Source organism: Dendrobates tinctorius, unplaced genomic scaffold, assembly GCF_039654945.1.
Source record: "Dendrobates tinctorius isolate UK_male_01 unplaced genomic scaffold, ASM3965494v1 ptg000156l, whole genome shotgun sequence".
Classification (NCBI taxonomy): Eukaryota; Metazoa; Chordata; class Amphibia; order Anura; family Dendrobatidae; genus Dendrobates; species Dendrobates tinctorius.
The window spans coordinates 21,589,078-21,601,981 of record NW_027361823.1 but is presented as its reverse complement, the minus strand read 5'-3'; the positions used below and the strand labels follow the sequence as shown (position 1 = coordinate 21,601,981).

The 12,904-nt window shown below is 48.0% G+C and overlaps 1 protein-coding gene across 1 annotated transcript in view; it reads right to left on the bottom strand.

Annotated features, from left to right (window-relative positions):
- Positions 1–12,888, bottom strand: part of TFAM (transcription factor A, mitochondrial) — a 28,645-nt gene extending 15,757 nt beyond the window's left edge. The window contains exons 1-3 of the mRNA XM_073548252.1: positions 12,663–12,888; positions 6,038–6,195; positions 4,539–4,609 (exon numbers count right to left, since the gene is read on the bottom strand). Of these exons, the coding sequence (XP_073404353.1) occupies positions 4,539–4,609; positions 6,038–6,195; positions 12,663–12,739 (306 nt within the window). The 5' untranslated portion in view covers positions 12,740–12,888. The remainder of the gene's footprint in view (positions 1–4,538; positions 4,610–6,037; positions 6,196–12,662) is intronic.
- Between the last annotated feature and the right edge of the window lie 16 nt (positions 12,889–12,904).

Sequence of the window (12,904 nt, the reverse complement as noted above, 5' to 3'; positions counted from 1 at the left end):
GCAATCCAGGGACAGAGGCGATCTGTTCCACCTCGACAGAATGGCCTGCAGGAGAGGTCTGGCGTGAAATTGGACAAAGGGAACTGCCTCTATCGCCGCCACCATCTTTCCCAGGACCCTCATGGCTTTACGGAGGGACGGGAGTCGTGTGATCTGCAGCGATCGTACTTCCTGCTGCAGGGAGAGAATCTTCTCTTGTGGGAGAAAGACCCTTGACCGACGAGTGTCGAACCGTAGGCCGCCTAGAAAGACAAGAGGTTGGGTAGGAATCAGAGAGGACTTTTTCCTGTTGATGATCCACCCGAAATTGGAAAGAGTGTCCAGGACGATTGACAAACTTTGGTGAGCCTGTTGAAATGAGGGAGCTTTGATCAGAATATCGTCGAGGTACGGGAAAAGAACGAGACCTCTGACCTTCAATGAAGCCAACAACGCAGCCATGATCTTAGTGAAGACTCTGGGAGCGGTGGCAAGACCGAAGGGCAGTGCGACGAACTGGTAGTGGTGCTGCCGAATCGTGAGACGCAGTAACTTCTGATGTCCGGAGAAAATTGGAACATGTAAATAGGCATCTTGGATGTCTATTGAGCACATGAATTCCTGCTCCTCCATGGATGCGATGACCGAGCGAAGCGACTCCATGCGGAAGTGGTGAAGGCGGACCCTCTTGTTGAGCGGCTTGAGAACCAAGATGGGTCGAGCTGCGCCGTTTTTTTTTGTTTTTTTTTTTCCTTTCGGCACTACAAACAGTACAAACAGGTTCCAATAGAACCTTGTGAAGCGCTCCGATTCGGGAAAGGGCACAATCACCCCGGAACTGAGGAGAGAGGCGATAGCCGTAGAGAACCCCGAGATCAAGGCTGGATCTTTTGGAGGCTGGGATTCGAAGAAACGATCCCGTGGAAGAGAGACGAACTCTATCTTGTATCCTGAGGATACGACCTCCCTGACCCAAGCTTCCTCTACGGAGGCCAGCCAAACGTCCCTGAAGGAAGCCGATCTCCCAATTGGAAGGACCCCTCGAGTGCCCAACGATAGTCATGCTGAAGTAGACCGTCCAGATCTAGATCTGGACGGTCTGCCCTGGGAAGAGTGGGATCACCAGGAAGGAGTGGGTCTGAAGGAAACTTTCTATCCTGGCGAGCCTGCGGTCTCTGTTGGCTGGAGTTGTCTGCCGTATTGAAACGGCGGAAAGCCCGAAAGGGTCGAAACTGACGCCTTAGTGGAGGACTGCGAGGCTTGGACTGAGGGAGGAGTGAACTCGTGCCTCCAGAGGCGTCCTTAATAATCTGGTCCGATTGGGACCCAAAGAGGCGCACCCCCTGAAAAGGCAGGTTAGTGAGGGACTTTTTAGAAGACAAGTCCGCTTGCCAGGCCTTTAGCCAAATTGTACGTCGAATTGCAACTACGTTGCTTGACGCCTGAACTGCGCAGGATGCAGCATCCAAGGAAGCGGAAAGAAGATAGACCCCCCGCATGGAAGATCTGATTGGCGAGATCGGCCAAACGCTCCGGTTGCGCTTTATCCAAGATGCCCTGACGAAGGTAGTCTGCCCACGTGGCTATGGCCTTTGCTGCCCAGGAAGAAGCCAAGCTTGGACATACCGCCGCTGAAGCCGCTTCGAAGGCAGACTTCGCCAGGGATTCTATAATCCTGTGATTAGAATCCTTTAGGGACGCCACACCTGAAAGCGGGAGAACCGTATTATTGGAAAGCCTGGACACGGGCGGATCCACCGAGGGAGAAGCAGACCAGTTGTCCGTGAGCTCCTTAGCGAATGGATAGAGTACGCCGAGACGCTTTCCTCTTTGAAAGCGTCTGGTCGGATCCTCTCTTTCCCTGGTAAAAATCTTTCCAAACTCGGAATGGAAAGGAAATACCCTGGAGGGAGTTTCTGCCCGTCTGAACGAAACCTCCTGATCTGAGGATTTCGCAGGGGAGTCAGCAATATCGAAGGTATGATGGATCGCTGCAATGAGGTTCTGCACTGTGAACTTCATGTTTGCATCCTGGTCTGAATCCAGCTCTAAAATCCCCTCAGATGACCTGTCCGAAAGCGCTTCACCTGACTCGGGAGAGGAGGCCCGAGTGGGAGGCTGCTGAGAAGGGCTATGCGGTGAGATGGGGCGAGGAGAGGATTCCGGCTGGGTCTTTTGCGACTAACGCTGGCTGACTCAGATGGAATAACTTGGGACCTGCTTGGCCCTGCCGAAGAGTCCAGGGGCAACGTATCCAGAACGGTCACCAGGGACTGAGACACCTTGGTGAGGTCTGCCACTGATTGAGATAGAGAGGAGGCCCAGCCAGGCGTGGGGGGGTTCACCCTCACCTGGGGCAGTAGATGGCCCCTGGACGGCGTCAGGCTGAAGTTAGACATAGTGAAAAGCTGAGGTAGTGCCGGAAGGTTGGGGGACAGAGGGCGGAGAAGGGTCAGTCTGCAGTGCAGAGCTACTCACGGTCCGGTGTCCCAGAAGCGATGCTCTGCGACCTGTCAGTGGATGCGGGTCAGAGCGAAATCCGGCCGACAGACCACCTGAGCGAAAAACCAGCTGGCAGATGGTGATATCCGGTGACGAGCTGTGAACGAAACCTCCTGTGTCCGGCTGACAGGCTGGGAAAATGGCGCCTGCCTGAGTAAGAGCGCGCGTCCAGGAGAGGAGGGAGGGCGGAGCACACCACAGGGTTAAAACTCTCTGCCCTCTGGCCAATAGCAGGCTGGGCAGGTGAATGACAGGCGGTGGGAGGGCCTGGGAAGAGCGGGAGAGAAGCCCGCTTAGAAGAAAGGGGCGGGGGGCGTGGCCGCGACGCTGCGGTAGGCCCGAACTAAAGCCGGGGCCTAAATTAGTTGCGGCGGCCGCCTGTCAGCAGGGGGTCGGCGCGGAGGTCGGAAAAAGGACGCCGCCGCCGGAAGCCGCGTCCAAGGGAAGAAGGAGAGGAAGAGGCCCTGTACTCCCTGTCCCCAGAAAGGGGGGAGGGAAGGGGGGAACGCGGGGGCCAGCAATATGGAGCATGGTGTGCCTATGGGCGTAGGGCGACTGCGAGCGACCGCAGCGCCCGCTCCCTGTGCCACTGAAGAGGCGCACCCCCTGTCCGTCGGGAATGGGCAGCCAGGTAAATAAAAATAAAAAATCCATACTCACCCATCCCCGATCCGTTACCTGGGACTGAAGAACTCCTGCGTCTCATCCAACCTACAGGCTCTGGTAGGCGAGTGGGAGGGAGACTGGCGACAAGGACCCCTGGAGTCGCTGGCACGTCTTGGTGTCGGCGTCCGTCTGGCTGGTCCTGCCGCGGAGAACTGCAAGGATACGGGGTGGCAGTACACGCCGTACTCGCAGACTCCATGTGGGAGTACAGATGTGACTTTTCACTCTGTATCCCTCCGTAGAACTTGTAAAGGAACGACGCACGACGAGGTAGATATGGGTCTAATGAAAGACCCGTGTCCACCTCCTACTGACACTAAGCTAAACTGAGGAATTCCCTGCCGGTCGGTGGGGTGTACACTGCGGAGGAGGAGCTAACCTTTTTTGTGCATAGTGTCAGCCTCCTAGTGGCAGCAGCATACACCCATGGTCTCTGTGTCCCCCAATAAGGCGAACGAGAAAATAAAATTCTTAGCTACTCCTACCCATTAAATCGCAAATGACAGACAGCACATGAGTGACATCCAAGTGCTGCTTGTTTGCTTTTTAATTTATTTCATGAAGCCATTTACTTCCTTAGTAAGTTTGGTCCACAACACAGATCTAAGTAGGATGTCGCTGGGTTTTTTTTTTTTTTTTTTTTAGAGGACAATTAGTCCTCAAGAGAAAAAAAAAAATGTGAAAAGACTATTCATATTAAAAGGTACACCTTGACGTGGTTGGATGGCTTTTGCGCTGTTTAATCAAAAAATGCTAAGTACCTCTACGTTTTAGGACATGTGCCCATGATCAGGAACTGATGGGATTTGATGCTGAGTATTTATGCAGCGTGATACCCACAGTGAATAGATGTTACAGTATAGTGGATGGGATTTCAAGAAATGTTATGTCCAATATGTATCCAGACGCCCATGGATCACCCTCGGACACTGACATGCGGCACGTCTTTCCAGACCGCAGCATGTCAATTTCCCTTGCGGATACGCTATTCTCAGCAAGAGAAATTACATCAATAGAATGTACTGGATGCAGTAAATCCGCACAGTTCAGTGATCACATGCGCATTCACCTGCGTTCAATAGATGCTAGCACTTTGGATGCAGCGAACATGCACTGAGTCCAAATCGCTGCTACTTCCGGCTCGTGTCCACCCAGCCGCAAAGTTTTTAGCAATATTGGAGTTCATGTATTCATTAATCAGTGTGCTGACACTTCGTATAAACTACAGGGATTAAGGTAATAAGAAAATCATATTGTGTGATCCAAAATCACCGACATTCAATTGTGCAATGATGTGGAATATATTGGCGCTATATAAATTAATTATTATTTTTGCTGCTGAACATTGATAGAATATAATCAACCTCTGTGCTACAACTTATCTGTATTACTTTTCTTGCCGATTCTGACATTCCTTTCCATTCCAGTGCAATCATTTTAGAAATTTCTGGCAGCTTTGCCTCTGAAGAAAAGATAACATTCATAAATAGAAAGATAAGACAAGTATGAAAATAAAAGAATAAAACATATTCATGTATCCAGACGGGTTACACACAGACTATTGCTGCACCACTCACATGTAGTGCCATTCACCGCCACTTGTGGCTTATTTCCTGAAACCTTGCCTATTGGAGGAGGTCTGAATACTCCTTCCCATCCTTCCCTGCCCAGGAACAGTGGTATGATCAGCCCATGTTCCTGCACAGTCAGGCACAGCCATTACACAGTACACAGCAAGGGAACATTTTTTTAAGATTATTTTTTTTTTAACACATCCAAATGTGAAACTTATTTTTATGCCAAGATCTTTTGATTAAAATGAACTTTGTTTGTGTAAAAACCCCTTTAAGCTGCCATTTAGATGCCCCATTCCACAGCTATAACAGTGACACCCCTCGATTAGCCATCAGTATGCAGCAACTGCTGCAATAATCCACTCCCCCTGGGCATTACATGGTGGACCTATATAAGGGTGGGCACACAAAACATCTTTTCAGCAAGATTGTGACTGGAAAACTGCTACAGAGAATGAACATAATGCACAGCCATGTAAAAATGTCACTGCTGTGCACGTCCCATCTTCTGTCTCCTCTTTTAACTGCTTCAGCCTTCAAATGCTGGGAAGTAGATGAAATAAGTAGCATGTTGAACCTGTGGCCAGCTTCCGCTTAGAAGCTGGCTATTTTAAAGGAGACGTCTGAAAAATACACTAAAATAAATAGATATTTAAAATATTAACATTTTTAAAATACTTTTATATAGCAAAAAGGTATATGCTTTATTAAGTGCACACTTCAGGATTCCAAGAAGGCAGCTGCCATCAATCCCACCCCATCTGAATGTCCAGGGGACACGCAGTAGAAGTAAAACGGGCCTTTTTCAATAATCTTAAGCTGTCCGACATCTGGTAGTGGCCGTGGCTGGGTACTGCACATCACCCTCCTATTAATGTGGATAGGAGGCAGATGTGTAGTAGCCTGTGGCGGCCAGAAGACAGAGGAGCTCAGCAAGTGAGTATTTCCAGCTGGCGGCCACCAACACTAATAATGGGGGCGGGATCCGGGTTGTCAAACCCCGACCGATCAGACATTGATGATGATCTATACTAAAGATAGGTCATCAATGAAAAAGTAGTGGACAAAGTGGACAACCTCTTTAAAGACATTTAAAACATGTCAGGCTATGTGGTAAGACCAAGTTCACATACAGTGGCCACATGGTTCTGTAAGCTTTCCCTGCAAACTTGAGTTATTTTGCACAGAAAAGGTGAAAAGACCTCAGCAATATAGAATTACTTTCCAGCCGCAACATGTGAACATAGCCAAAATGTCTGGCAGTATGGCGTGGCCTGGAGGCCATTTCCCCAGCAGTTATATTACACTACACTCACGAGGATAGTCTTTCACCAACTTTGGTCGCTGCTGACCCACAAACCGAAAATAGGATGTCAGAGGACGCTTTGGTAAGTCATCGAGAGAGTGCCGCTTCGAGAACCATCTCGTTGTGAAGCACTGTAAGGCCGGCAGTGCCCCCGGAAGGCTGCTGCATCTGAAAATGAGAGGATCGGTAACTGTTAATGCCATTTTCCATCAGTAGCTTACTTCGAAACCACAAAGGTTTGGAAAATCTATTTCAAAGAAAATGCTACTACTTAAAGAAAGGAACAAAAGACCAGGCGGCTTGGAGATTAAAATGAATGATTTTCTTTTGTAAAGACAGTGCAGAAATTGTCAATGTGAAGATGTGCAGCCATATTAGTTCAATTAAAAATAAATGTGTTTGAGAAACAGGATAAGTAGTACAATGCAGGATGTGCCGAAGTTTTCACAAGAATTTGAGAAAGTTATGAAATGTCCTATAAATGTCTGTTCTGTTCCTGATGTAAAGATCTTTGCTTTTAGTTGAGATGAATCTGTGCTGCACTTTATGTACATGCTCAGTAGTGAGGCAGGGCTGTGGAGTTGGGGAAATTGAGAAGTTCAGAGGTTTGGCTTACCGACTCCACAGCCCTGAAAAACAGTTGCGAGTCTCTACCCTGTAAAAAGGTCAACCTCCTTCTAAATTCAGACTGCTGACTGCGGGTCGTTCTGCGACCAAGCAGATAATTTTTCTGGAAAAAGCAACAACCAGCTGAGCATTTTGTAGGTAAAGCTAATGTTTAGAGTTGAGCGATACCGTCCGATACTTCAAAGTATCGTATCGGATGGTATCGGCCGATCTTTAAAAAAAGTATCGGTATCGCCGATTCCGATACCGGAAGTCCCATTCAAGTCTATGGGACTTCCGGTATCGGAATAAGAAAAACCCTTTCCTGCCCTTGTACAGCCTCTCTGGGGTCTGTACGGGCCTTTCGGGGGGCTGTGCCGGCCTGCCAGGGGGTCTGTGCAGGCTCCGGTGGTCTGTGCCGGCCTGCCGGTGGTCTGTGCAGGCTCCGGGGGGCTGTGCCGGCCTGCCGGGGGGCTGTGCCGGCCTGCCGGGGGGCTGTGCCGGCCTGCCGGGGGGCTGTGCAGGCTCCGGGGGGCTGTGCCGGCCTGCCGGGGGGCTGTGCAGGCTCCGGGGGGCTGTGCCGGCCTGCCGGGGGGCTGTGCCGGCCTGCCGGGGGTCTGTGCAGGCTCCGGGGGTCTGTGCAGGCATCGTCTGCACAAAAAAAAGTCCCTAGTCTCACTTTATGCCATTGCTGCGTGGGAAATTCCCACACAGCAATGGCATAAAGTGAGACTAGGGACTTTTTTTTTTTTTAAGTGGCGGAGGAATACAGTGCGGAAGGATACCTACCTTCCGTCATTGGATTCCTGCAGCCCGTAGAGAACGGCAGCAACAGCTGATGCTGCAGTTCTCTACCCAAGATCGTCGTGGGACACACTCGTGGACTGCTTCGGATCGTGGGTGAGTATTTTTGTGGTTTGTTATGTTAATATTTATTCCGGAAAAGACAATGGCTTCGGGGAACAATGTGACAAGTATTGGTAAGTATGTTACTCTGTTATATGTACTGTATGTCTATGTATGTATTGTATGAATGTATTGTATGTATGTAGTATATATGTGGTATGTATGTAGCATGTAGTATGTATGTAGTATGTATGTAGCATGCATGTAGCATGCAGTATGTATGTAGCATGCATGTAGTATATATGTAGTATGTATGTAGCATGTAGTATGTATGTAGCATGTAGTATGTATGTAGCATGTAGTATGTATGTAGCATGCATGTAGTATGTATGTAGCATGCATGTAGTATGTATGTAGCATGCATGTAGTATGTATGTAGCATGCATGTAGTATGTATGTAGTATGTATGTAGCATGTAGTATGTATGTAGCATGCATGTAGTATATATGTAGTATGTATGTAGCATGTAGTATGTATGTAGCATGCATGTAGTATGTATGTAGCATGCATGTAGTATGTATATGGTATGTATGTAGCATGTAGTATGTATGTAGCATGCATGTAGTATATATGTGTTATGTATGTGGTATGTATGTAGCATGCATGTAGTATGTATATGGTATGTATGTAGCATGTAGCATGCATGTAGTATATATGTGGTATGTATGTAGCATGCATGTAGCATGCATGTAGTATGTAGTATATATGTATGTATGTAGTATGTATGTAGCATGCATGTAGTATATATGTAGTATGTATGTAGCATGTAGTATGTATGTAGAATGCATGTAGTATATATGTAGTATGTATGTAGCATGCATGTAGTATATATGTAGTATGTAGCATGTAGTATGTATGTAGCATGCATGTAGTATATATGTGTTATGTATGTAGCATGTAGCATGCATGTAGTATGTATGTAGTATATATGTGGTATGTATGTAGCATGCAGTGTGTATGTAGCATGCATGTAGTATATATGTAGTATGTATGTTGCATGTAGTATTTATGTAGTATGAATGTAGCATGTATGTAGTATGTAGTATGAATGTAGCATGTATGTAGTATGCATGTTGTATGTATGTAGCATGTAATTTTTTTTTTTTTTTTACATTTAACACATTAGCCGGATGATGGGACTACTACTGTCCCATCATTGGCTAATGTGTCAATCACTGTCATGGTAGCAGGCATCGCCCGATGGGACTTGTAGTCCCATCGGACGATGCTTGCACAGACCCCCGGGCATCAGCACAGCCCCCCGGCAGGCCGGCACAGCCCCCCGGCAGGCCGGTACAGACCCCCACAGGGTGCACAGACCACCGGCAGGCCGGCACAGCCCCCCGGCAGGCCGGTACAGACCCCCACAGGGTGCACAGACCACCGGCAGGCCGGCACAGCCCCCCGGCAGGCCGGTACAGACCCCCACAGGGTGCACAGACCACCGGCAGGCCGGCACAGCCCCCCGGCAGGCCGGTACAGACCCCGGGCAGTCCACACAGCCCCCCGGCAGGCCGGCACAGCCCCCCGGCAGGCCGGCAGAGACGCCCGGAAGGCCCGAAATGACGGCGCATCATGATTCGCACACACCGCGCATCATGATGACGTCAGTCTGTCAATCAACTTTGAACTTCCGATTCCGATGCCGAATTCCGATATTGAAAAAATATCGGAAGTCGGTATCGGAATTCCGATACAGCAAGTATCGGCCGATACCCGATACTTGCGGTATCGGAATGCTCAACACTACTAATGTTGCATTACGTGGCAGTCAATCTAGTGAAAGTTCGTCAATGCAATACAATAGATCAAGTCCGTAAGAAGAGGAGATGCTGCCACAAAAGAGCTTTCCACTATGGCTCATAGAGCGGTCTCCAGAATGGGGGGGATCCACAGCCAATATTGTCCATATGCGCTAATAAGGAATACGAACAGAGATTGTGTCAGTAGACAGCACTTTTAAGTGTAAGTCAGGAATGTATCCCAAAAAGGTTAGGATAAACTGCACACTGCATTTGTGCACTTAAAGGGAATCTGTTACCCCCTGGACGTTTTCAAGCTATTACTATAGGCATACAGGTAATAGAAATCTCTTCCTCCTGACTTCATTATCATGCACGTCACACTATCCTGTGTTGTGCAGATGTGGCGCTGTAATCCCGCATCTGCGCAGTGCACTCAGGCTGTTCTTAGTGTTTTATCTGTCCTTCTATGGGCAGTCTTCATCGTGCTTCTGCACAGGCGAGTCACTGTGCAGTAGCAGTGATTCGCCTTACGCAGATAGCCGTTTTGATATATTCCCATAGGTCATGATTCACCAGAGGCCAAACGTGCATCCTTTTTGCCTCCATGACTGGTATAAGTCTACAAACCAGTTACTTAAAGGAAATCTGTCGGCATGATTTTTGCTATGTAAAATCTGAGAGCAGCATGATGTAGGGACAGAGACCCCTATTCCAGCGATATTTTAATTTCTAGGCTGTGTTGGTTTAAAAAAAAAAAAAAAAAAAAAAAAAAAAAATCGGTGTGCTGTCATTAGGAGTTTATCACTACAGGACTAGGCGTCTTGTGCCTCCTAGCAAACTGCTCTGTATAGCCCCGCCTCCACCCCTGATTAGCAGCTTTCTGTCCATGCACAGTGTACACAGAAAGCTGCCAATCAGTGGTGTGGGCAGGGTTATACAGAGCTTAGCATTCAGAGAACTGCTAGATCTGCAGCAGATAAAACAAGGTAACAAAATGACAGCACACAGACCTGTTTGTGACATTGATGGAATCAGAGTATCAGCCCCTACATCATGCTGCTCTCAGATTACATAAATACCTTCTGACAGATTTCCTTTAACTGTATTAGAAAGCAGAAAAACAACACTTTCCTGTGCAGAGAACACCTACAAAATCCCTTATACGGTATTTTTTGCAATTGCACTCTCTAGTGGGCAGATGCCTTTTGTTCCATCCAGACTGTGGCAGCCGTGGGGCATATATCTCCTGGACGTCTGTGTATGCTAGTGGCCACAAATGCAGTCTGCTCCTAGCCTAACATCTCTTTTTTTGTATCTGGATACAAATTCTGCATCTGTGATGCTAGACTAGGATTGCGGTACTAGCATTCTAATGTATCATTTTGAAAGCTGAAAACACATGATCACTTGGCGCTAATGTCCAACAAACGTGATAAAATGATGTGGAATTTATGAAGACCAAAAGACTGAGCTGGCTATACTCTTACATTACAGGGGCTGTCCAGTGTCGAGGATAACAATTTCCGGTTCTGCCGATGGGGAGACTGACCGCTGAAACTTACACCAATTGATTAATATCAGTTATCACTGATCCTGCGGAAAGATGATTTCTTGTTTTCACCCAAGAGCCCCTTTAATGTTTTTGGCATGACCGAGTGACATCTAATGGCTAATCGACATGTAAAGCTCTGCTGAATATTACAGCGCTATATAAAAATAATAAGTAGATCTAATGTGTTCAGACGCCTTATGATTCTCACTCTATAGGCTCATTCCCACTTGCAATGCTATCTGATAAAAAATCAGATTGCACTCACCCCAATGTTTCTCTATGGTGCAGCGCACCTCTGCGATTTTCTCATGCCGATTCGGCGTGCGAAAACAATCGCAGAATGCTGTGATGGAACTGAAGAATCGGATAGACTTATATGGGTGCTTGTGAAACATCGCACTGCATTCGGATATCACCCCGACACAGTGAGATTCCTGCCAGCAGCAGCGGAGATAGAGAAATTACTTTCCCTGCCTCATCCACAGCTGTGCTGCAATCCTGTTGTGCGAGGGGATCAACGCACAGAGCACTGACACTCGGCTCCCGCTTGCAGCAGCCGAGGGTCATTAGTACATCGCATTCGATGCTCTCGCATGAGAATCATTAGATGCCATATGCTAATGGGCCCCCTGCTTATGGCAGATTCCAGGGAAGGCATCTGGATTTCAACATACATGTGATTTTAATTGAACATGAAATAAACTTGACATTTTCAAGCATTTTTCAATATACTTCCATTGGAACTGGATCTACCTTTTGCTCTTCTTTCTACAATTGTGGGACCTGACCTACTGATCTGTGCACCAGTATTATATCTCAGTGGGTGTGTACTAATCCACTAACCATTTGGAGCGGTGAGTTGTTTACCTTTTTTTTTTTTTTTTTTTTTATTGCAGTTGGTATGCTGACCTGAAATCACTGACGTCTTGATTCAACCAAGTGTATAAGCCCCTTTAGCTCATTGGGCGACTCATCCGATTAAGAAACCAATTTTACGGTTTATTCCCTGAGTTGCAGGTTATCACATAACAGTATAGGTGAGAACGTGCTGATTGCTGGAAGTCCAACCACCAGTCCCCCCACTGATCCCAAGAACAGGGTTCTGCAGAGCACCATAAGAAAGGAGCAGTGTATGTGGTTATTGCCAAGAATCGATCAGAGGTCGCCCAATTAATGGTCACAGGAGCTGCCGGATATAGCGGAGCACTCAGCTTTTATCTGCAGTTCCATAGACAAGGAATGGAGTGGAGGCTGCACATACATATAAGGGGTCAGTAGGGGTCCCAGCGCTCAGGACCCACCAATCAGCAAGGTGCAATTGTTGGGGATAACCCTTTACCAGTATGGAGCTCCATGTCTCTTTACTGCGTGGCTCGCAGAGCGGAGATGGAAAGGAGTGGAAGGTTAATTATTAGTGGTAGTGCAAAGGGAGATCAGTGCAGCCGTCCGGAGCAGCCAATCAGGGGTCGGATTTTTATTTTCTAATGTCACAAGAGTCAGATAATAAAGGGGTCTTCGTGGATTAGGTTACACATGGCAGCTGTAAGAAACAGCGCCACCATTTGACATGGCAGCATCACGACTAAGCTTCATTCACCTCAATGCAGTGGAGTTGTAATACCAGACACAACCCACAGTCAGGGGTGGCGCTGTTTCAGCAGAGCGGCCATGTTTCCCAACCCAGGATGACCCCACAAGGTGGCTGCCATACTTATGTGTGTGTGACACACATCTACACCCAGTAACAGATACAGTGTGCACTACTAGAGCGCTGCACACACAGCAGCCAGCCATGAACACCGACACACACATCCCCCTGCCGACACCTGGTAGTCTGTGTGCAGCTGAGCCCGGCCAAGGATTTAGCAAGGAAACCGACGCCTCTGGACAGCACGGACACCATGACTGACGGACAAACACGCTCCTGGAGTCCCGCTCAGCCGCACTGCATGCCGGAACACCTGAGCCACGGACGTCACTTCCGCTTGCCGTATATGGGCAGTGCATAGACTATAAGCGCAGCCTATGTATAGTTACAGGATGAGCCTGCATTGCACGTGCAGCGATA